The 21,706-nt window shown below is 42.6% G+C and overlaps 1 protein-coding gene across 9 annotated transcripts in view; it reads left to right on the top strand.

Moving 5' to 3' along the window:
• Positions 1-21,706, top strand: part of CCSER2 (coiled-coil serine rich protein 2) — a 139,820-nt gene that overhangs the window by 93,892 nt on the left and 24,222 nt on the right. For 4 of the 9 annotated variants that reach the window (XM_045024046.1, XM_045024043.1, XM_045024045.1 and 1 more), the window contains exons 8-9: positions 862-948; positions 4,746-4,873. In XM_045024046.1, coding sequence (XP_044879981.1) covers positions 862-948; positions 4,746-4,873 — 215 coding nt within the window. The remainder of the gene's footprint in view (positions 1-861; positions 949-4,745; positions 4,874-21,706) is intronic. The other 5 variants (XM_045024047.1, XM_045024048.1, XM_045024051.1 and 2 more) reach the window with 2 other exon arrangements.

Raw genomic sequence — 21,706 nt, 5'->3', positions numbered from 1 at the left:
GCAGTCTTTACTAAACTGAAATCATATGCAAATATTAACTGAAAATATGCCCCCACAATGCCTTATGTAGCTGAACAGTGATTAATTCACTGATAAATTCTTAAAAATACCACAGAAAGGAAAAGAAGTTAAGAAAACTCAATTTCATAGCTGTCAAGGTTAAAAATCCTTGAAAACATTGCATAAACATTTTTCTCTTTAAGTCTTATGTCTCCTGTTTGATCCAAGTTAAAATTCAGCTCAACAGGACTTTCTGCCCAGTGCAAGAAATAGTTATCCTTGTTTGCTAATTTTTTATAAAGTGTGATTTATTGTTATTTTCATTCTGTTCTATTAGTCTACTTTCATGTGATAATTTTCAAATTGCAATTCACACAAATTATAGTATTGCTACTTATTGTTAGATAAACAGGGTTATAAATATGCAGTAATTCTCAGTGTTGATTTTTTTTTTCTCAACAGCGTATGTAATTTTGAAAGATCATAAAGCCATTGTGAATAAAAAGGAGCTTAAAATACTTTTATGGGAACTAGCGTACATTAAAAATTTAACAGGAGACAGTGTGTTTGCTCAACCCTGTGTCTTGGAATAAAGATGTTCAGTTCAGCCAAATTTCCCTACTGTTTTTAGCTGTACATTCAGCTTATGTACATATAACCCATGTCAGCATGTGGACAATGAGATGAAAGCAGAGCCTAACATATTTTAGGAGGAAGTCATCGTGATTAATGCATATTTTCCTGCTGGTGCTTCAGCAGCATTTGATTTACTATTTCCTGGGGAGATGTTAAATTAGATAGTTGTCTACCCCCCTGTAGAAAACTTGATGTTACCTATTTTTCTATTACTTCATATGTCAGACTGAAGATCTGCTAAATGAGATCAGGCAGCTTAAAGAAGATCTGAAGAAAAAAGATGAAACTATCAAACGATTAGAGCACCAGCTTGTAAGTATAACTATGCGTTTTGCTAATTAAAACATTTTAATAATAGACGTGTATGCATTGCAGAGCATAATTTGTATAGTAATTCTCCTGAAGACTTTTAAGTGGGCTAGATTTTTGACTTCAGTGTTTATACTTACAGGATCCAAAGATGATGATGTTTTATTAAGGCTGCGAGTGTGTCATGGAGGTCACGGAAGTAACTGATTCCATGAGTTTCCGTGACCTCCATGACTTCTGCAGCGGCTGGTGCTGGCTCAGGGGCTGTCTGAGCCGAGCAGCCCCTGGGCCAGCAGCAAGGGGTTGAGTATGTGGGAGGGGGCTCAGGGCTAGGGACAGAGGATTGGCGCTTACCTCGGGGCAGGGGACTCCCCTGCTCCCACTGGCATGGCCCTCCTGTAGCTCCTAGGTGGTGGAGGGATGGGAGGTCTCCGTGCTGCCTGCGCCTGCAGGCCCTGTCCCTGCAGCTCTCATTGGCTGAGGTTCCCGGCCAATGGGAGCTGCGGCAGCTGGCGCTTGTGGTGGGAGCATCAGAGCCGCTGACCCTGGCCCCTGCCTCCGCCACCTAGGAGCTGCAGGGATGTAGAGCTGGCTAGGAAGCCTCTGCTAGCCCCTGCTTCCCCCAGCACCAACGGGGGTCCTGGGCCCCAGCGCACAGACTGCCGCCCCCGCCCCCCAAGCACCCATGGCCGTCTGCCCGAGTTTTAGTCAGGGCGGGTATTTTTAGTAAAAGTCATGGACAGGTCATGGGCCCCTGAATTTTTGTTTATGTCCTGTGACCTGTCCATGACTTTTACTAAAAAATACCAGTGACTAAAACGTAGCCTTATTTATTATTTATGGGTTGGTGCAGGATGGAGGATAAACAGGATAGTAATGGATGATGACCCTTATTAATAACACACACAGCTTAAATAAAGAAAATTTAAAAAATGATTGGCCAAGTAATTGTTAAATAATTTTTCAACTAATATTGGAATTGAAAAGTGCCTCACTAAACTAACAAGAGTATTTGTTATATGCATGACTGAAGTTACAGAAAGTGAATATAGCTGTAACTGTTCTCTGAGGCTTTTTTAAAGCAATGAACAGGTGTAACAGTAAAATGAAAAATTATGTTCTTTCCCCACATAGATTTACTAAAGTGCATATTAAGACAACCACTAATTTTTAATCTTAGGCCATCAGTGCAGTTAATGGCTCCTAAGTAGGCAGTAAATACAACCTTGTTCATGATTTAAAAAAAACCTACTCCCTAGTAAAAGTTCAGTACATCTATTTTTTTTCTTTTACTGCTGTTCTGGGCTAATTCTGGATTATGCTTTGCCTGTCACTGCAGCACAGATTGCCAGGTTATAGCAATTATCTTGTTTTACACAGCTCTTATTGTTGGGCGGTGACGGGGGATCCCTATAGGTTTGGATGGTATTTGCTTAAATAATTAGGTAAATAATCAGTTGTTTGATCCCCTGATGAGCCTGGTTGATTTGAGGTTTTTGACCGGTGCAGCTATACTGTAATAGGGGGTGGGAAGACTTTCAAGAGAGGATAGAAGCTTAGCTTGTTGAGAACTTTTTTTTGAAGAGACTTCTGTGATGTGAGTAAAAAGTGAGTGAACCTCTGTCCACTCTTCAAATCCTCCATGTTCACGCAATCAAAACACTTGCCTTGACTGAGTATAATGAGGGAGATTTTATATTAATCATCACTTTCAGCTTTTGTTTTCGTAAGAAAACAATAATTCTCATTAACCGTGATAGTTCAGATCATGGATGCGTTAAGGTTGACACTGGATGTCAAATTTAAAAGTTTATTTAGGGATTCATAGTTTTCTGTACAAATTGCACAGCAGAAAGCTTTGTAATCTGGCTTTATTTTTTCTATCATGGGTGGAGATATATAAGCATTTGTCTTGTCAACCAGTGGAAGATTTTTAGCATCCCTTCCCTGTGTAAAAAAAACAAAAAACAAAAATCTAGCTAGGCACTGATCCACCTACCACACTCTTATGAAAAGGATTAACAGAATTTAATATGGGGAAACAAAGTTTTTTAGAGATGTTTTTATAGAACCCTATAGAATTTGATGGAGAATAACATCCTTTATATTTTTAACTATCATATAAATGCAATTCCTTGTTGAGATAAACTTAAAGTAAGGAGCGTGTGTGTGTTTACCACACCATCATGTATTTCATATTGTTATATATGTAAAGTATGAGTTTTTCCAAGCAAGTACTGATAAAATTTATACTATACTATCACATATTCTGTACGTTCCTTATATTTCAGAGGAACTTCTTTAGAAATGTTGGAGGCTTTTAAAATTGTATCAGGACTATTTGTCTTATTCCTTCACCTGCAAAGTCAGGCCCCTTAGTTACAATAAGAACAAAACTTCAGGCCGCCTAGGGAGAAAAATGACTAATAACATTACAGAAACCTAACAAATACTGTAGCATTTCTGAATATATAAGTATTACAACTTTGAGGTTTGATATCATGAAACTTCACAGGGCTACATAGAAATATTTTACTTTCAGATGGTATAGAGCTCCCATTTCTAGCCATTAAGGATTTCAAGGTATTTGATCTTAAACTTGTCACCAGCCTTGTCCTCGAAGATGAGATATTAAGAACATGTCATTTTGGAGAGGGATTCTCCTTTTGAAGAGAAGGAAGAAATAATTCTGTAGCAGGTTGATTGGAGGGAGGCAAGAAATTATGGCTGTTTAAAGACTTTCACAGATGTATCATGTTAGACTAAGTCCTAAGGGGAAAGATTGGTGGGCTGAGGGAAAAGGAAGTGGTCAAAGATGCATGATGTATTGATTTATCATATGGCTCTGCAGTTTTTCACATGGATACTATCTCCATCTCTGTTTGCAAATGTGTGTGTGCACCTATGCACATTGAAACTGCCCTGGCCTGTATACGTGGAATGTATTCACTTTCTCTGAAAGGGAAATGAAAAGTTAGTTTTTTATTTTTATTTTTTCACTTTAAATCATAGAATTCCAGGTAATACTATAACAAAGAAACAAATGAATAAAATAAAAAAAAATCAGTCTTACCTACAGTTGTTAGACCTTCAAATTATATTTACCTTCTTGCTGAGTTGTATACCTAGTTGTTACAGCAACTGACAAACGTTGGAATGTAGACGGGAACTGTATTCTAAAGAAGAACAGATCTTGTGATCATAATTATTTGAAGATGCGCTGAATATAGTAATGTAGTGCTTATCTTCATGGGAAGTTAGTGCGGAGTAAACTAGGGTGTGAATTTTGAAGTGCACTAACTATTCCACACTAACACTCCATGTAGACTATAAAAGTACCTTTGTGCAGTTTAGCTTAGTACAATAGCAACTGAGCTAGTAGAAGCTTGTACTAAGCTGTACCACACCCAGGCATTTTCAGTGCTCTATAAGACTGTCTACACGACATGTTAATGTAGAATAGTTAGTGTACTTTAAATTCACACCCTAGCTTACTCTGTATTAACTCCCCTGTGTAGACAGGCCATTAGAAATTTAAGTGAACATAACCCACTTCCCCACCTAAAACCTGAACATCAATTCTAAATTATTTAAAAGCATTCTTTTGGAAAAGATTCAGTCATGTAGGACTTTAAATACAAGTTCCCCAACTAAAATCATAACATCACTTGGCAATATACCACATAATGGTTGAACATTAAACTTGAGTCTTATTACCAAAATACCATTCACATTTTGTGTTTCATTGTAAAAAATGTGTAATACATTCATTGTTTTCTTTTCTTTGATGGGGGGCTAAGGCCACTAGGTGTAACTGTCACAAAGATGGCCAAAATCCTAAAGGGACGATGTGCACATATGCTGACAAATTCACACAAACCTCCTGCAGGAGAAGTTCTGTGAGTAACACTTACATTCTCCCTCTCAAGTAAGATTTTGTGTGTTTCATTCTCTGATTCATTCTTATTTTATACCGCTCCACCATGTGCCTCTAGTCTGCTCTAAAGATTTTCCATGCTGTGTAAGACTGATTATTGCATTTTTATATCCTTGTAATTCTGCAGCAGGTATTTGACATTCTTTCCAGAGTTCAGTCTCCAATCATGTCTTTTCTTTCTCCTTATTTGGGCCTTATTTTAGAGCATGTGTTTACTAATGAATAAATAAAATGAGGCAATAATAGAAAATACGTCTTTTTAATTTTAATTACAATTTAATTCTGTTGGGCCAAGGCTGTATCTCTGATCACACATTAAAACACTTTTTAAAACAGAATGTTTATAGTACAAGATACTCTCATTTGATCTAATTTCTTTGTGGTAAATTTCAGTGTCTCTGTGCTCACTTGTCCTGACAAAAAGTAGCAATGTATTGACCTGAACTTAATTCATGAATGTAACAGAAGTTGTCCTCTTTCTCATTTATTCCACTAGAGAGTTTAGCATCATGGGTTTTCAAATATTTAAAGGGTGGAGGTTATGGTAATAGAGAGACAATCTTCCCTCCCATGTGCAATTGCATGGATGAACCTTCTCTCACATTTCCAACTGCATTATATTTTTGAGGCAGCTATACCAATAATTTTAGGAATGTTCTTAATGTTGTATTCTGCCATCTTAACACCCAGAAATGAGGCGCTGGCAGCACTATGTGACCGGCTAGCGCTGTGAGCTGCCAGCAAATGACCCAAGGACAGGTTTGTCAATCACTGCTCTAGATAGTTCTAGTAATTTTCTTAAATGGCTCAGTAACAATTACTCAGGTTTCATTGTGACGCCAGTGTATACTGCTTAGACACGAATCACTTTTACATTTATCAGAGGGGTAGCCGTGTTAGTCTGGTTCTGTAAAAGCAGCAAAGAATCCTGTGGCACCTTATAGACTAACAGACGTTTTGCAGCATGAGCTTTCGTGGGTGAATACTTGCAAGACTTGCATCCGAAGAAGTGGGTATTCACCCACGAAAGCTCATGCTGCAAAACGTCTGTTAGTCTATAAGGTGCCACAGGATTCTTTGCTGCTTTTACTTTTACATTTGTAAAAGTTGTTAGGAGAATTTGATGTAAGATTACAAAATAAAAAAAGTTTATAGTTCTGAGAATTGCCGATTTAGATTCCCATTACTGGGACAGAAACAACACCAATGTGCAAGCTGAGAAGCCTCTAGAAAGCAGTGTCTGGGGCTATGTTCACCATCCCTCTTCTTCCTTGCTTTAAGTACTGAGGCTAGAAAAGAGAGTATAACCTTTAACCACCCTTCACTTCCTTCTGACTTTTTCACTACTTGAATCATCAATATCCTTGATGTTCCACTTACTGGGTGTGTCATATTTCTGTCCCTTTGGGAACTTGTTTTTTGGAAATGTCTAGTCTGTATTTAGGTTGGAATCTATCCCTCTTGTATGGCTTCATTTTTCCATGTTTCAATTTTGTTAGGTTGATTACTTTTATCTTATATGTGTTTTTGTTATCTGTGGCCATTGGCATGGATAAAGTAGCTAAGAGAGGCTGGCTTCAAGCTGTGCACTTCTTGCAGTGACAAAATTTCCATTACAAATGTCCATGTTTGAGGCATGTATTTGACACATTAGGAAAAATAAAAAATTCTCAGGCCACCTATGAATCTCCTGACCTCTTCACTCCTTTGGTCAGGATGAAATCCACTCCTTTACAGTGCCAGAGCACAGCTGCCATAGCAGCCAGGGGACAACATACTCTTATATTGTAGACTTGAGTATGTTGAGGATTTTTCCTACTGTCATAGTGCCTTGTGGCTTCATGCACCTCTGTGACACCGTTTTCAGAGTATGTCTGAGTCCTATGCAGTGTTGACTAAAGAAGGTGTACTGTGCCCATCGTGATAGTATGGACGCCTTAGCATGTCCTCCCAGAGACAGTGATTTATAGTCCTGATGGTTGTTCCTTTCTATAACTGTGCTTTCTCAGGTCACTTTGAGATTTTCAGCTGTGGCAGATGAAGGATGACCATCCCATAGAAGTAGTTCCCTTTTCACTTATTTTGCTATCTGAAGTAATGTTCAGTGAGGCCTCAGGACTGGTCTAAGGTCTTCACAGAGACAATCCAATTATTCAGGATTGTGGATTCTACAGGATTAGTTTCTGTCTTGCAGGGCTATTTTCCCTCTGATTTGATCCAAAGTTGTCAAGACAGCACCTTGATGTTACCCCAGCCGTTATGGTGGTGCCCAATCTTGCTAGCTCACTCAGGGAGTAATCTAGTGTGGGTTCAACCCAGTGTCACTGACAGATTATCTCTTGGACTGGGATCAAAAGTTCACCTACATGTTCTCTCCAATTCTGGTGCTCCCAAAAGATATTGGTAATTCAGGCAGATTGAAAGCAAGATTCTGTTGCTAGCTCTGGCCTGAGTTCAGTACTTTTGGTTCTTTAACTCTCAGGAAGTAATGTTGGAACCACATGTCCCAATTCCTAGTATACTGGATCTCTTGATACCATTGTAGTCATTTTGAGCAGGCCACTACACTTGGAACAGTCAAAGCTATCTTTGAGTTTTGTCAGGTTCTACTTGGGTGCCATGTCTGCCCATCTTTGCATCAGACTGTAGAAAGCAATCTTCATTCACCCTATGATGACTAAGTTTCTGAAAGGGTAGCTCCATGATATTTCCTCTGATGCATACAGTACTTCTCATATGGGATCTGAATCTGAACTTCGTTAGACTGTTTTCTTGAAGACAGTATTCCTCATACTCATATCACAACCACAAGTTAGTGATTTATAGTCCTCATGGTTGTTCCTTTCTATACCATGTCCATAAAAATTTTAATCCTGAGTGCTCACTCCTAATTCCTTTCTAAAGTAGTCTGTGATCGCACTCCCATAATTAGCCTGCCGAGTCTAGTTCACTTGAAGGGAGAGCAAATTCTAGTACTGAATATATGCATAAGTTCTCTAGACATTTTTATGACCTCTCTGCTCGAGGGTGTCCAAATGTATTGAGTTGTATTTATATGGTTGTTGGTACCTGGCAGGCATTCAGCCACATGAAGGTATCTGAGCACACTCGGCTAAGTCTGAGGCAGCTTCTACAATATGCATGTGCACTGTGCCCATCACTGAAATATACTATGTACACACTTTTGCAACGCTATAGTCTTGCTTTGGGCTGTACATTAGATGCCCAATTCAGAGGAGCAATCTTGTAGTAACTTTTAATTAATACTTTTCAGACCTTCCTCTTGGCAGTTCATAACTTCTTGTTAATCTTCAAAAAAGGAGGAACCGTATGGGTAATTCACAAAAAAAGGAAGTTCCTTGCTATGTGACTGTTTGAGTTGATCATCTATAAGGATCAATAATTCCATGCTACTTCAGGGTCTCTCCTATGAAAATTTCTGAATCAGTGGAAGAAACTGCAGGAGTAGTTGGGACCATGCTCCTTAAAAAATTGGACCCAGAGGAGAGGGTGGAGGGTGAGTGGTCCAGTGGACATTGTTATCTAGAAGGATCCAAGCTCTTGCACCAGAAGCTCATTTATTCCAAGAGTGGGGATCCATATTAACAATCATTTCAAAGAGCCCCACTCCTATAGGAAGTAACCATTTTCAATGGTCCTACATATCAAATGTCTTAATATAACCTTGCAGGTAAAGAATCTATAATCTAATGATTTTGAAAAACAAATAAAAAATGAGTTATGTATACTTTTTTTTGATTTGATGCATGTTTAGTAGGAACATTGATGAGACTTTAATAGCACAGACAAATCAGTAATATAGTGTCAGAGTTGGCTCAGACACTCTATATATCCTTAATCAATATGAATGAGTGCATATTAGGGCAAAATGCAATGGTTTCTCCTTTATAACAACGTCTCCACAATTAACTGCTGGGCCTAGAACTGCATTTATAGTCTAATTTTCACCTATTGCCTAAATTAAACTTTAAAGGTAATATTAATATTCAGGATCTGAGGAGTGAGCCCAGAAGACAAGGAAAATGTTGTGTAATACTCTGTGTTTTAAAGACAGGCTCTCAACTTGAACTTCTTGGAAACTTGTTTAAAATTCCGGTTTTAATCAAATATGAATTAAATAGGATGTTCTATTTTTTAAAGAATATTTCTCTCTAGACATAAAATAATAAAAAATAGTATAAGTTTGAGCTCCCCTCTTGATATTTATAAGGATCTTAACAGAAGAGGAAAAACTGACCAAAGGAAAAATGAAAATGACTATTCACAATGTGTTGTCAAATATTCAAAGTAAGCCAGAAAAAGTTTTCTTGCTAACTTTCAGTGTTTGTAATCTTGCTGTTACTTGTAACTATTGGGTAGAAAACGTTTAGACAGAAAAGATCGTATCCCTCTGATGTACACAATTATACGTTTTGATGATGACACTGCCTGTCTTTCTCTATAATGAGACAGAAATTGGCACAATGATTATAGAGCCGACTATGGCACTCCTTATAAGAGAGGTGTTAACCTTGGTGTCCTGGCCAAATTCCAGTTTGGGTAATTACATTCTGTTTACCTATATTCTCTGTAATTTCAGTTGATGGGGTTCTTCTTGTCTTGATGTATTGCTTAACACACAACAGCACTACATAGGATACATTCTACAGTCTGTCATGGAGAATTTTGCATTTCAGTTGTGGGTGAAGTAGTTCCTATGAATGACTTTTCCTTCTGAAGGAAAGGCCCTTTAAAACTGAAGGATATTTGCCAAGTGGAACTCTGTGTTGTCAAAGAGGGCGTGAAGAAAGATGTGACTAGATCTTGGCACTAATGGGCTGATGTGGCTGGCCCTGGGGCCAGCTGCTCAGGTGCCTCGCAGCCAGCTGCACAGGCTGCTGCAGCTGTGGAGGTCACGGAAAGTCACAGAATCCGTGTCTTCCGCGACTTCTCTGACAGAATCGCAGCCTTAATTACAGCAATTGGAAGTGAAGAGAGCAAGTACCTTTGGTCCTTGGTGAGATGGATGGTCACCAGCCAAAGTTTCACAGATAATTCATGGTTCTTGGGCCACATTATGGGTGCCACTCTGTTAAAATATTAACTAGCAATAGCACAGCACCCTGTGGCTTTTGGTTTGTAATTGGAAAACACTGAATGAATTTTGCCTTTTAGTTTAATTTTCTGATGTATATAATGAATGAAAAGGCGAAGCAGGGGGGAAAAAAACAGATTTAACTAATACTAAATACTTTTTGTACTAAATTTGTCTACATATATTGATGGCCTGGTTATCAGTCCAAAACTAAGTAATTTGATATCCTCTGATGAATCCCTTGTTACTGTTATCCTGTATAGCTTTGATTTTCAAGGGAGCCTAGGGGAGTTAAGCGCCATTTGTTTATTGTGAAAATCAGCCTAGGGTCCTTATGCACCATTCACATTTTACCATCCACTTTACTTGTAATTTTCTTGTTTTCATGACTCAAATTCTAATTCCTAACAAAGTTGGTTTTTAAATTTAGTTTTTTGGGAATCTATGTAGGCCTATCTTAGCTTAGCAATAAAATGTTCTTTACCTTCTATGTTTGTCCTTGGAACCAAATAGGAGACAGATAAGCTGTACAAATAGACATGGCCACAGTAAGCACTAGGGCACTATTTCATTGAAATTTAATTTGTTTTTTTGACCCCCTCATTTTAGATGTCAGTTCAAAATAAATGTTCTCAATCCATTTCCTCCTCCTCCCCTCACATTGTAACCCAAGTACAAAACCCACATTTTTAAAGCTTGTGTTTTATTGTATTGGAATGATTTGCTAAACAGTGACTGTATCAAGCTACAATGGAAGATGTGTGTGCAAAACTTTTTAAGCTTGATTTCACAGTGACAGCAATTTTATAATCCCTCTGTTAATATGAATATGTTTGTGTACTCCCTTGCATGGCTTAGTAGAATTATAAATATAGAAGTATTGGCATAAAATCACAATTGAGCTGGAACCAAATTATATAAAATATCACTTGCAAAAGAAAGAGACAATAAGCTGTATTTTCATGATGGAGGAATACAATAAAAAGAAATGGCATTAGAGACCATAATAAAATATCTTTTCTCACCACAAAACAGTGTAGTTTTTTAATAACTTCTTTTGCTTTATTAACTTTCATATTCAGCCTGAAATAATAGCCTTAAATGCATGATGCTTGCTTCCTGGAATTCAAATTCAGTACTGCTAAACCTGGTATTAATTGTGAAATGTTGTGAATATTTACTAAATTCCGTTTTTTCAAATGGACTATGTTTTGCAGACAGAGTGAAATTTGAATATCCTGTAGCAAAAGTATAATTCCACTGGACACTTTAATTCTCAGATCCTTAATGTTGTCAAATATGAAGGTCAGAGAGCTCCTTCTGTCAGTGTACATTGACTTTTAAAATTGTAATACTGATTTATAAATCCTGGCAACTCCGGTAGTCATGTGTTACAACAGCTCCTATAGAGCAGTGTTTCCCAAACTTGGGATGCTGCTTCTGTAGGGAAAGCCCCTGGCGGGCCAGGCCGGTTTGTTTATCTGCCCTGTACGCAGGTCCAGCTGATTGTGGCTCCCACTGGCAACGGTTCGCTGCTCCAGGCCAATGAGAGATGCTATCTGTCCCTCGGCCCGCACCGCTTCCAGCAGCTCCCATTGGCCTGGAGCAGCAAACCGTGGCCAGTGGGAGCCGCGATCGGCCAGACCTGCGGACGGGGCAGGTAAAAAAAACAAACAAACTGGCCCGGCCTGCCAGGGGCTTTCCCTACACAAGCAGCATCCCAAGTTTGGGAAACACTGCTATAGAGTAAGTATTAATCCGAAATCATAATCACAGTCCCTAGCAATATTTTAGGAACTAGAACTTAAATATCAAACACTTAATTAGTGTAGAGGATCTCAAAGTGTAGGTGTAAGAATAAAATAATAAAAGGGATAAATAAAAGAATAAACTATACTAGCAGTGGTGGTGATGCTGCAGCTCCCTGTTTTAAAGTACTGTATAACAGAATTCTAATTTAACAAGGAACTGCTAAATAACTTCGTTTTTACATTGTCTTCAGTAACTACATTTTTAGGGTTAATTTAAGATGGTTTATACTTCAGTGCACTCCATCCTTCCACTTTTTTTTTTTTGTAAGTGGATGTGTGGTCTGATTAAACAAACTCCTTTTTAAAAAGGTGGTGACCATTACCATGGCCATTTCACTATAGCATATCTGTTTCCATTAGCATGTTATGGATCATCACTGTTTGTGCTGGGCTTATTCACTCATGATCTCTACTAAAAGACACTTTCAGAAACCAAATTTAGTTCTTCTGTTTTCTAAGCCAAGTGCACAATCAATTTCAAGGTTTGTAGTTTTAAATTTATTCTTTTCACCTCTAACTCATTCATAAGGCATAAAGACTTGGAATACATTTTTCTTTAAAATAGTTAAGGACTGAGACATCACTATTTAAAAAGCAGTTAGTGTGCCTGCCTGGTCACTTTCATGATTTTAATTACACACATTTTGCATTCATGGTATATAGGGTACTGATTATATAGCATATTATATTACGAATGTAGGCCCCAATTCGCGCAGTAGACCATAATTGCTTAGAGAGAACCATTACTATCTGTAACATATTGATAATCCATAGAATAAAGCCTTCCACATATTCACTGATGCAGTAGATCATGGTAGCTCCTTAAGGAGTCACTATGATCTCCTGTATCTTATCCACTTGTTCCATTAATCTTTATCTTTTAAAGCTATCATTTAAGTAGTAAAACAAAACCCCTAGATATACTCGATCATAAGCCGGTTCATATATAAGCCGACCTCCTCCCCTACCCCTCCTCCCCACCATGGATAAGTAAAAATGGAAAATAAGCCGACCCTATAATTCAGGGGTTAGCAAACTTTGGCTCCCGGGACATGAGGATAAGCTGCTGGCGGGCCAGGATGGTTTGTTTACCTCGAGAGTCCGCAGGCACAGAGGTAAACCTAAATAAACAAAGTGTCCTGGTGCACCAGCTGCTTACCCTGACGGGCCAGGACAGCAACTGGTGGGGAAATGTTTTTGGGGGGAGAAGCTGGGGGTCAGGGGAGTAACCCCTGTGACCCCACCCCTAACCCCAGACCCCCACACTCTCCCCATCCCATCCCTTCCCACCTTATCTGGGGAGGATGTCTCTGGCCTGGCTGGAGCTGCTCCAGCAGGCTGGGCAGCGCGGCCGCAGCCTTCTCCGGCGGGCCAGACCGGGCGGCACAGCCGCAGTGTGTTCCAGCAGGCTGGGCTGGGCGGCATGGCCGCAGTGTGCCCCACCTCTTCCCTTCTGGCTGTGTGGCCTCTCCTTGCTCCCTCTGTTCGGGGGAGGGGCTGTGTCCCACCTCTCCCTGTCTACACCCGTTCATAAGCCGACCCCCTTCTCTGGTGCTTCCCTTTTTTACTAAAAAAAATTTGGCTTATGAACGAGTATATACGGTAATTCATAGGAAGTTATGTTTAATATTAAAGGGCTTGATGTTAATGCACAAGATAGAAATATATTGGAAGCTAGGCTTTTGCTGTCTTCAGATTGCTGCCACATGCCTAGATACTGCAGCAGATGTGATATATAATGTAAGATCACTGGCGGTTATGAATCTTGGTGCATCTAGGCACAACAAAGGAAAGTTATATTTTTAGTCTTGTGTATGTTTGAAGACTTTTGTATTTGATGTTAGCTACCACAATTAAAAACTGTGATTGGGTTAATGGCCAATAACTTCAATGTAGTTTGATCTCTGGTTATTAAAGATGCATGGGCTGCTCCATGCCCTGGCATAATTTCAGGATAGTTCATAACTTCAAAAAACTATCAGGGGAGGTTACCACTGGAGGTATGAAATCTCCTTACCTTTTATTTTACAACAATAATGAAAAAAACCCAAATATTTTACATGCTTCAAGGAAGTGGGCAAGTAGAATTTTGCAAGGATGGTTTATAATGAACTTTGTGCTTGGGAGTCAGGGCAAGGTAACTTTCTGTTGCAAGTAGCAATAGATATTCAGTCCCTGAGAACAAATACAAAAATTAATTTTTACAGTTTGTTTACCTTTTTAAAAAAGTGTTCAGCACTTGACTTATGAAAGTTCAAACTTACTAGAAATACTTTGATTAAATATATTGGTCTCTAACCACTGCATGCATTGATTCAAGACACTGTGGGCTTACTGTCTAATATTAAACAGCTACAGAATTTTAAAAGCCTATTCGTTAAATCATTTTTAAAATCTGTTGACAAATTGTTTGACTTGTATTTATGAGGACAGTTGTATGTACTTCCTAAGAAACAGAAAAATAAATTTGCTAAAGATACAATCTGTGTACGATTATCACTCCTGGGTCTCAGATCCTTGGCTGATGGAAGGAACTCTTCTAGCTCTCAAGTATTTTTTTTTCTATCCTGAAGCAGTAGATGGGGAAGAATAGAAGCTACTTCCCCAGCTTGCAGCCATGTGCCTCCCCCTGCCAAGAATAAATTCACCCTTCTAAACTTTTCCATCAGTTCCTTGTTGATTCTTGCTGGCAAATAAAGTCTTGATAGGAACAAGCACAACATTGGCTATTGCTCCAATTCTCCTCTAGATCCTAGCTGAGGTATCCTATCCTTTATCTGTTCCAACTTTGCTTTCTAGTCAGGTCTGGTTCAGATTTCTACATCTCCTGAAGTCTTTGAATTAGTTGTCTCAGCATACCTCTGCAATATCTTGGTGCCTGCTGTTTGGGTTGGCATCTGGATCTTTTGCCGGGGGGGGGGGGGGGCGGGGAGAGACTGACACTTTGGTATGATTTAAGGTAGCATTAAAGCTGAGTGTATTGGTACTTGCTCTGCTGCTTTGGCACTGAACTTCTGTTTTGTAGCTCAGCATATGTCTTAATTCAGTGCTTATGTTTATGCTCAACATTGGTTTCTCTAGTTGTCTGGTATTTCCCTTGTTGCATCGCTTCCTTATACTTTTATTAGTTATGGTGTCCAAAAAAGATTGATTACTCGGTAGTTTCAAATCTTGTTCATGAATCAGAACAATGTTTAGAACAGAATTGTGTATGTTGCATGTCTGCCTCTGAGTCAGTTGCAATGTGCAGGAGTCCCCAGTGCACGTGCAGATGTCATCCCCAGCACTTCAAAAATGTGGAGAGTCCTTCAAGCCCTCCTTAGGCAACTCATGGAGCCCACTGTAACTGTAGATCAAGGCCATCCTGGAGTGTTTTGAAGGATAAATTCTCAAAGCTAAAGGCCACTCAGCACCATGATGCAATGCCAGTGCTACCTGTATCAGTGCAGGCTCTGCCTCCTTGCTAAGCTAAGAAGGGAGGCTGCCCCCTGAAGCATCTTGCATCTCCACCAAGCAGGTGCTCCTGGATGTTTGGCACTAATTATTATATGAGGTGGGACTCTGTGCAGCTCACTGGGTTAGGAGACACATAGGGGGTCAGTTGCTCCCTGATATTCTTGAAGGCCCTGATTCCAGGCAGCCCAATATTGGTACATCTGTATTTCCCCTCCTGTATTCATGTGCTTGAAACAGAGATGGGGATATGGATATTGCTATATCCTTGGAAATTAGAGTCAGTAACTTCTGGTCCTTTGTGAGACTACCACACAATAGAAGTTCCTAAGTATTCTTCTTGCCCTGTATTAGCAGGCGTATGTTCTCTTGGAGCACTCAAGTACTTTTTTTGCTCTGAAGCTGAGGCTCATTACTGAGGCCTGGTCTACACTAGGACTTTAAATCGAATTTAGCAGCGTTAATTCGAATTAACCGCTCAACCGTCCACACCAGGAAGCCGTTTAATTCGACCTAGAGGGCTCTTTAGTTCGAATTCGGTACTCCAACCCAACGAGGGGAGTAGCGCTAAATTCGACATGGCTATCTCGAATTAGGCTATGTGTGGATGCAAATCGAACTTAGTAGCTCCGGGAGCTATCCCACAGTGCACCACTCTGTTGACGCTCTGGACAGCAGTCCAAGCTTGGATTCTCTGACCAGCCACACAGGAAACGACCCGGGAAAATTTGAATTCCTTTTCCTGTCTGGGCACTTTGAATCTGATGTCCTGGTTGGACATCGGGGCGAGCTCAGCAGCACCTGCAACGATGCAGAGCTCTCCAGCAGAGGAGTCCATGCAATCCCAGAATAGAAAGAGGTCCCCAGCATAGACAGACCGGGAAGTCCTGGATCTGATCGCTGTGTGGGGCGATGAGTCTGTGCTTTCGGAGCTGCGCTCCAACAAACGGAATGCAAAGACCTACGAGAAGGTCTCCAAAGCCATGGCACTCAGAGGATACAGCCGGGATACAATGCAGTGCCGCGTGAAAATCAAGGACCTGAGACAAGGCTACCAAAAAGTCAGAGCGGCAAACGGACGCTCCGGAGCCCAGCCCCAGACATGCCGCTTCTACGAGGCACTGCATGCCATTCTAGGTGAGTCTGCCACCACTGCCCCACCAGTGACCGTGGACTCTGAGGATGGCATAGTGTCGACGGGCAGTTCCTCGGCGATGTTCGCCGATGGGGAAGATGAGGAAGGGTTTGTGGAGGACGACGCAGGCGACAGCGCTTACAATACCGCTTTCCCCGACAGCCAGGATCTCTTCATCACCCTCACAGAGATCCCCTACCAACCCTCCCCGGCCGTTAACCCGGACTCAGAATCAGGGGAAGGATCAGTCGGTAAGTGCTATAAACATGGAAACATTTATTTTTTAAAAAACAGGAATAAAAACTATATAAAAACTATATGAAAAGTTTTCCATATAAAACTATATAAAAAGAAGGTCCACACACATAGGGATGGAACAGAAATCCTCTTGGGACACTTCCACGAAGCTCTCGTAGAGGAGCTCGAAAAGCCTCCGCAGGAGGTTCCTGGGGAGAGGTGCCTTATTTGGTGCTCCGTGGAAGCACACTCTTCCGCGCCAGGCCATCCTAACGTACAGCGGAATCATTGCCTCGACCAGCATGGCAGCATATGGTCCTGGTCTGTGCAGGGATTCTCGCAGCATCCTCTCTCTCTCTCTCCAAGTGACCCGCCTCAGGGTAATCTCGTTCGGCGACTGCTGCATCTAATTAGGGCAATTAGTGTACTGTTACTATTGTGAATGCTTGACTTTTACTTTGCATGCAATGACCATCGTTTAACAGCCACGTGTTGGAGGCCGCAGAGGAAAAGCATACAGTGATCTTTCCCGGGCACAGCCGCGAGGGGCTGGAACAGGGTCAGACTTTATGCTTTCCAGATTGCCTTCAACGGGAGGGCACAGCTATCCATTAACTGTTAAGCAGCCTATAGTGTAGTGCTTACCAGGCCTGGCTGCTACACGGATTCAGCTGTACCGCCCCGCTTGTCCGATCTCCTGTGCAAGACCGCAGCCAATGAAAGCGTATTCCGAAATCTCGAACTTGTCCTGAGAGCTCGTGAGACTAGGTGCCCTGTATGGTCTTGTTCACAGAAACTGAGTAGACTGTGTTCAGTGTTCGCAAACATGTATCTTTTCAAGGAAATCACTTCCTTTTTCCCATCACACAGCTGCGGCTCTTTCACGAACTGCCCCGGCATCCCCCTCACAGAGGCTGGCGCAGATTAGGCGGCGAAAGAAAAAGACTAGGGACGACATGTTCTCGGAACTGATGGCCTGCTCCAGAGCCGAGGCGGCCGAGCAGAGACAGTGGAGGGAGACCCTATGTCAGCACCAGCGCTCACACAGCGAATGGGAGGACAGGTGGCGGCAGGAAGACCAGCAGGCGACTCAAACGCTGCTTGGGCTAATGAGGGAGCAAACGGACACGCTCCGGCGCCTTGTAGATGTTCTGCAGGACCGCAGGCAGGAGCAGAGAGCCCCCCTGAACTGTATCTGCAACCGCCCTCCCCCGCCACAAAGTCCTGTCCCCCCCTCACCCAAAATCACAAGAAGGAGGGGCGCTAGGGGCCGTGAAAACTGTCACTCCACCCCAGCAGAGCGCTCATGTACCAAACAGCTCTCATGCCATAAATTTTGAGAAGTGCTTCCCTTCCTGGATCACCCAGTCCCAAATCCAAGTTTCATCCCCGCACTCTGTAGTTGAGTATTAAAAGTAGTTTGTTGTTATTCACTGTTTCCGTCACGTTTTCCTTGTCAGAAGACTTTGTGTGGGGGGGGGGGGAGGGGTTTCTTAATTGCATAGGACAGCCTCCATTACCAGGGTACAGACTTGGGGGCAGGATCAACAGCAGGACACACACAGACTGCAATCACTAGGCACCAGGGTCAGTCTGTGAGGTGTCTGCTGCCCCATGGTCCTAGCGCCTGCCATCCACAAATGGCAAGGCAGGCTGCCCTTACCATGCCCTTCCACCCTAGCCACGAGCCTCTCCGATGCCCTGAGCCCCAGCAAGAGCCCTCATCCACGGACACATACTCACCCTTCCCACACACCCCTCACCCTTTCCTATGCCCCAACCCCCAGCCCAGAGCCTGCATCCAAACTCCGTCCCAAAGACAGCACCCCTCACCCTTTCCTGCAAACCCACCCCTTCCTGCACACCCACCTGCAACCGTCCTCCCCCCAGAGACCGCTGTAGGAGCAGGAGCCTGTCATTCCTCTAGTGTAGAAGCGGTCTGTACATCAGTGCACACCATACCCACCACAGTCTGCGTCCATGTTTCAACCCTTGAACAGGAATTCATAATTAAAGAAAACTTTGTTAATAATCAGTGTTCCATTAAATTTATTTTAAAACGTGTGTTGGAAGGGGGGAAACCTGGAGAACGGGGTATGTAACCGCAGATCGAAGTCAACAGTCACTGAAACAGGCTCAGGTTCAACTTCTCTGTAAATCAAGTGGACAGTCATAGGTTACCCTGCTCTCCAAGGAACCTAGCTTTCAAAGCCTCCCGGATGCACAGCGCTTCCCGCTGGGATCTTCTATCGGCACGGCTGTCTGGCTGAGCGTAATCAGCAGCCAGGCGATTTGCCTCAACCTCCCATCCCGCCATAAAGGTCTCCCCCTTGCTCTCACAGAGATTTTGGAGCACACAGCAAGCAGCAATAACAACGGGGATATTTTTTTCGCTGAGGTCCGAGCGAGTCAGCAAGCTCCGCCATCTCCCCTTAAGATGTCCGAAAGCACACTCCACCACCATTCTGCACTTGCTCAGCCGGTAGTTGAAGAGTTCCTTCTCACTGTCCAAGGCGCCTGTATAGGGCTTCATGAGCCAGGGCATTAGCAGGTAGGCTGGGTCCCCGAGGATCACTGTAGGCATCTGCACATCCCCAACCGTTATTTTGTGGTCCGGGAAGAAACTACCTGCCTGGAGGCGTTTAAACAGACCAGAGTTCCTGAACACACGCGCGTCATGAACCTTGCCCGGCCACCCGACGTAGATGTTGGTAAAACGTCCCCTATGGTCCACCAGTGCTTGTAGCACCATAGAAAAGTAGCCCTTTCGGTTAATGTACTGGCTGGCCTGGTGGGCTGGTCCCAGGATAGGGATGTGAGTCCCATCTATAGCCCCACTGCAGTTTGGGAATCCCATCTCGCCGAAGCCATCTATGACGACCTGGACGTTTCCTAGAGTCACTACCTTTGAGAGCAGTTGCTCAACGATTGCGTGGGCTACTTGAATCACAGCAAGCCCTACGGTAGATTTGCCCACGCCAAAGTGGTTCGCTACTGACCGGTAGCTGTCTGGCGTTGCAAGTTTCCAGAGGGCTATGGCCACTCGCTTCTGCACAGTCAGGGCTGCTCGCATCCGGGTGTCCTGGCGCTTCAGGGCAGGGGACAGCAAGTCACAGAGTTCAAGGAAAGTGCCCTTACGCATCCTGAAGTTTCGCAGCCACTGTGATTCATCCCAGACCTGCAGCACTATGCGGTCCCACCAGTCCGTGCTTGTTTCCCGGGCCCAGAATCGCCGTTCCACACCATGAACTTGACCCATTGCCACCATGATCTCCACTGCGCGGCGTACCCTGCTTTGTGAGAGGTCTGCGCCACTCTGACACTTCACGTCCTCACCGCGCTGCCGGAGCCTCCTCGCCCGATTTCTCAGCAGCTGACTGTGGAAGAGGTGGACGATAAGGTGCGAGGAGTTGACAACGGCCATAAGTGCAGCGATGATCGCAGCGGGCTCCATGCTCGCAGTGCTGTGGCGTCCGCGCTGTAACTGACCGGAGAAGGGCGCGAACAGATTTCCCGCCGGCGCTTTCAGGGAGGGAGGGCGTGATTGACGGTTCAATGATGACAGTTACCCAAAACCACCCTCGACACATTTTTTCCCCTAGCAGGCATTGGGGGCTCTACCCAGCATTCCAATGGGCAGCGGGGACTGCGGGAACTGTGGGATAGCTTCCCACAGTGCACCGCTTCCAAAGTCGACGTTGGCCCCGTTACTGTGGACTCAGTCGAATTAGTGTACTTAGTGTGGATACACAAATTCGACTTCATAAGGTCGATTCCACAAATTCGAGTTAAGTAGATTCGAAATAGTCTTGTAGTGTAGACGTACCCTGAGACTTGGCACTCATGTGCAGGAAGTTCTGCCCTTGACACCTTTACCCCGACATCTCTTGCTCTGACACAGCCATTATCCATGCTGCATAAAGCTTCCTTAAGAAGCTCTGGTCCTCATCCCTATCCCATCAGCTATTCCAGCCCCTTGAGTGAGGAAAGGCTAAGCATCAGGGTGGTGACTATATGAGCTCCAGGACTCTGCAGACACCAAGTGAATGTTCACGTGGAAGAGTCACAGTAGTGACTCTGCAAGAGAGGATCCTAACTTTCCCTAGCTCTTTGCCAAAAACAGCTGGCTTTCAGTTAATATTGGTCCAGAAGTGTACAAGGGGCATGACTGAAAATTACATGGCCCAAGAATTGGCATTCAAGAGTGTTGCCTTGCCCTTACACCTTGTTTTTGACTTGTGAGGATGTGGCAAATCCCTTGCAGCTTACCCTATCTCGTAAGTGGTCAAGACCAAGCTCTTATGTGAAAAGTAGGGGATGAAGCTAGCAGCATCTTTGGGGAGGATTCCCACAGGCCCACTCCATTCAACTTAGAGTGTGTACCTTTTGCTTTTTTCTTAGATTTATCTTTTATCTTACGATGATTACATTGAATTGCCTTTTCTTTCTGGATGTTTCTGCTCCCATGCAATCAGTGAACGTATCTGGGGCGTTTGGAGAACAGCATTTTACCCAGCAGGGAGAGGAACATGACAGCCCGTAGGGCACTCGGTTTATAATCTATCTGCTATGACTGCCCTGAAACCTTGAGCTACAGTAGCTTAAGTTTCACCAGTCTCACACAAAGGCTCTGTGATCCAAAAAAATCCATAAAACACGTTTAGAGAAGCTAAGGTAAGTGATGTTTCCACTTTTCTTTTTCAGTGTGGCATGCTTGTTTTAAGAAGTTTATAATGAGGTAATTCTGCTTGGGCTAAACCCTGGGACACGGATTGTCAGCCTGTATGTGACTTTTTTCCATATTTAATGGGCACTGCCAGGCTAAGTTGTTGTTTTGGAAAATCTGCTGTAATACAAATAGAAATGTTTATCAGCAGCTTTTTTGATCTTTTCTGCTCCTTGTTCTATGCTGCCTGGGGCATTGTCGTCTTAGCAGATGTTCTTTGTTTCTGTTGTTTTTTTCCCACCCTCCAGTGAATTATTATGTAGATAGTATGGCTAAAGTAGTTGTCTGCTGAAACATCTTAGTTGTAAACGCTATTGTTAAAAAGCAAAATTCCTCTCCCATTAGCTATTGAAATACTTCACAACTT

This window comes from Mauremys mutica, chromosome 7, assembly GCF_020497125.1.
Source record: "Mauremys mutica isolate MM-2020 ecotype Southern chromosome 7, ASM2049712v1, whole genome shotgun sequence".
Lineage (NCBI taxonomy): Eukaryota > Metazoa > Chordata > Testudines > Geoemydidae > Mauremys > Mauremys mutica.
The sequence above is the reverse complement of the archived record's forward strand: the minus strand, read 5'-3'. Positions and strand labels throughout refer to the sequence as shown.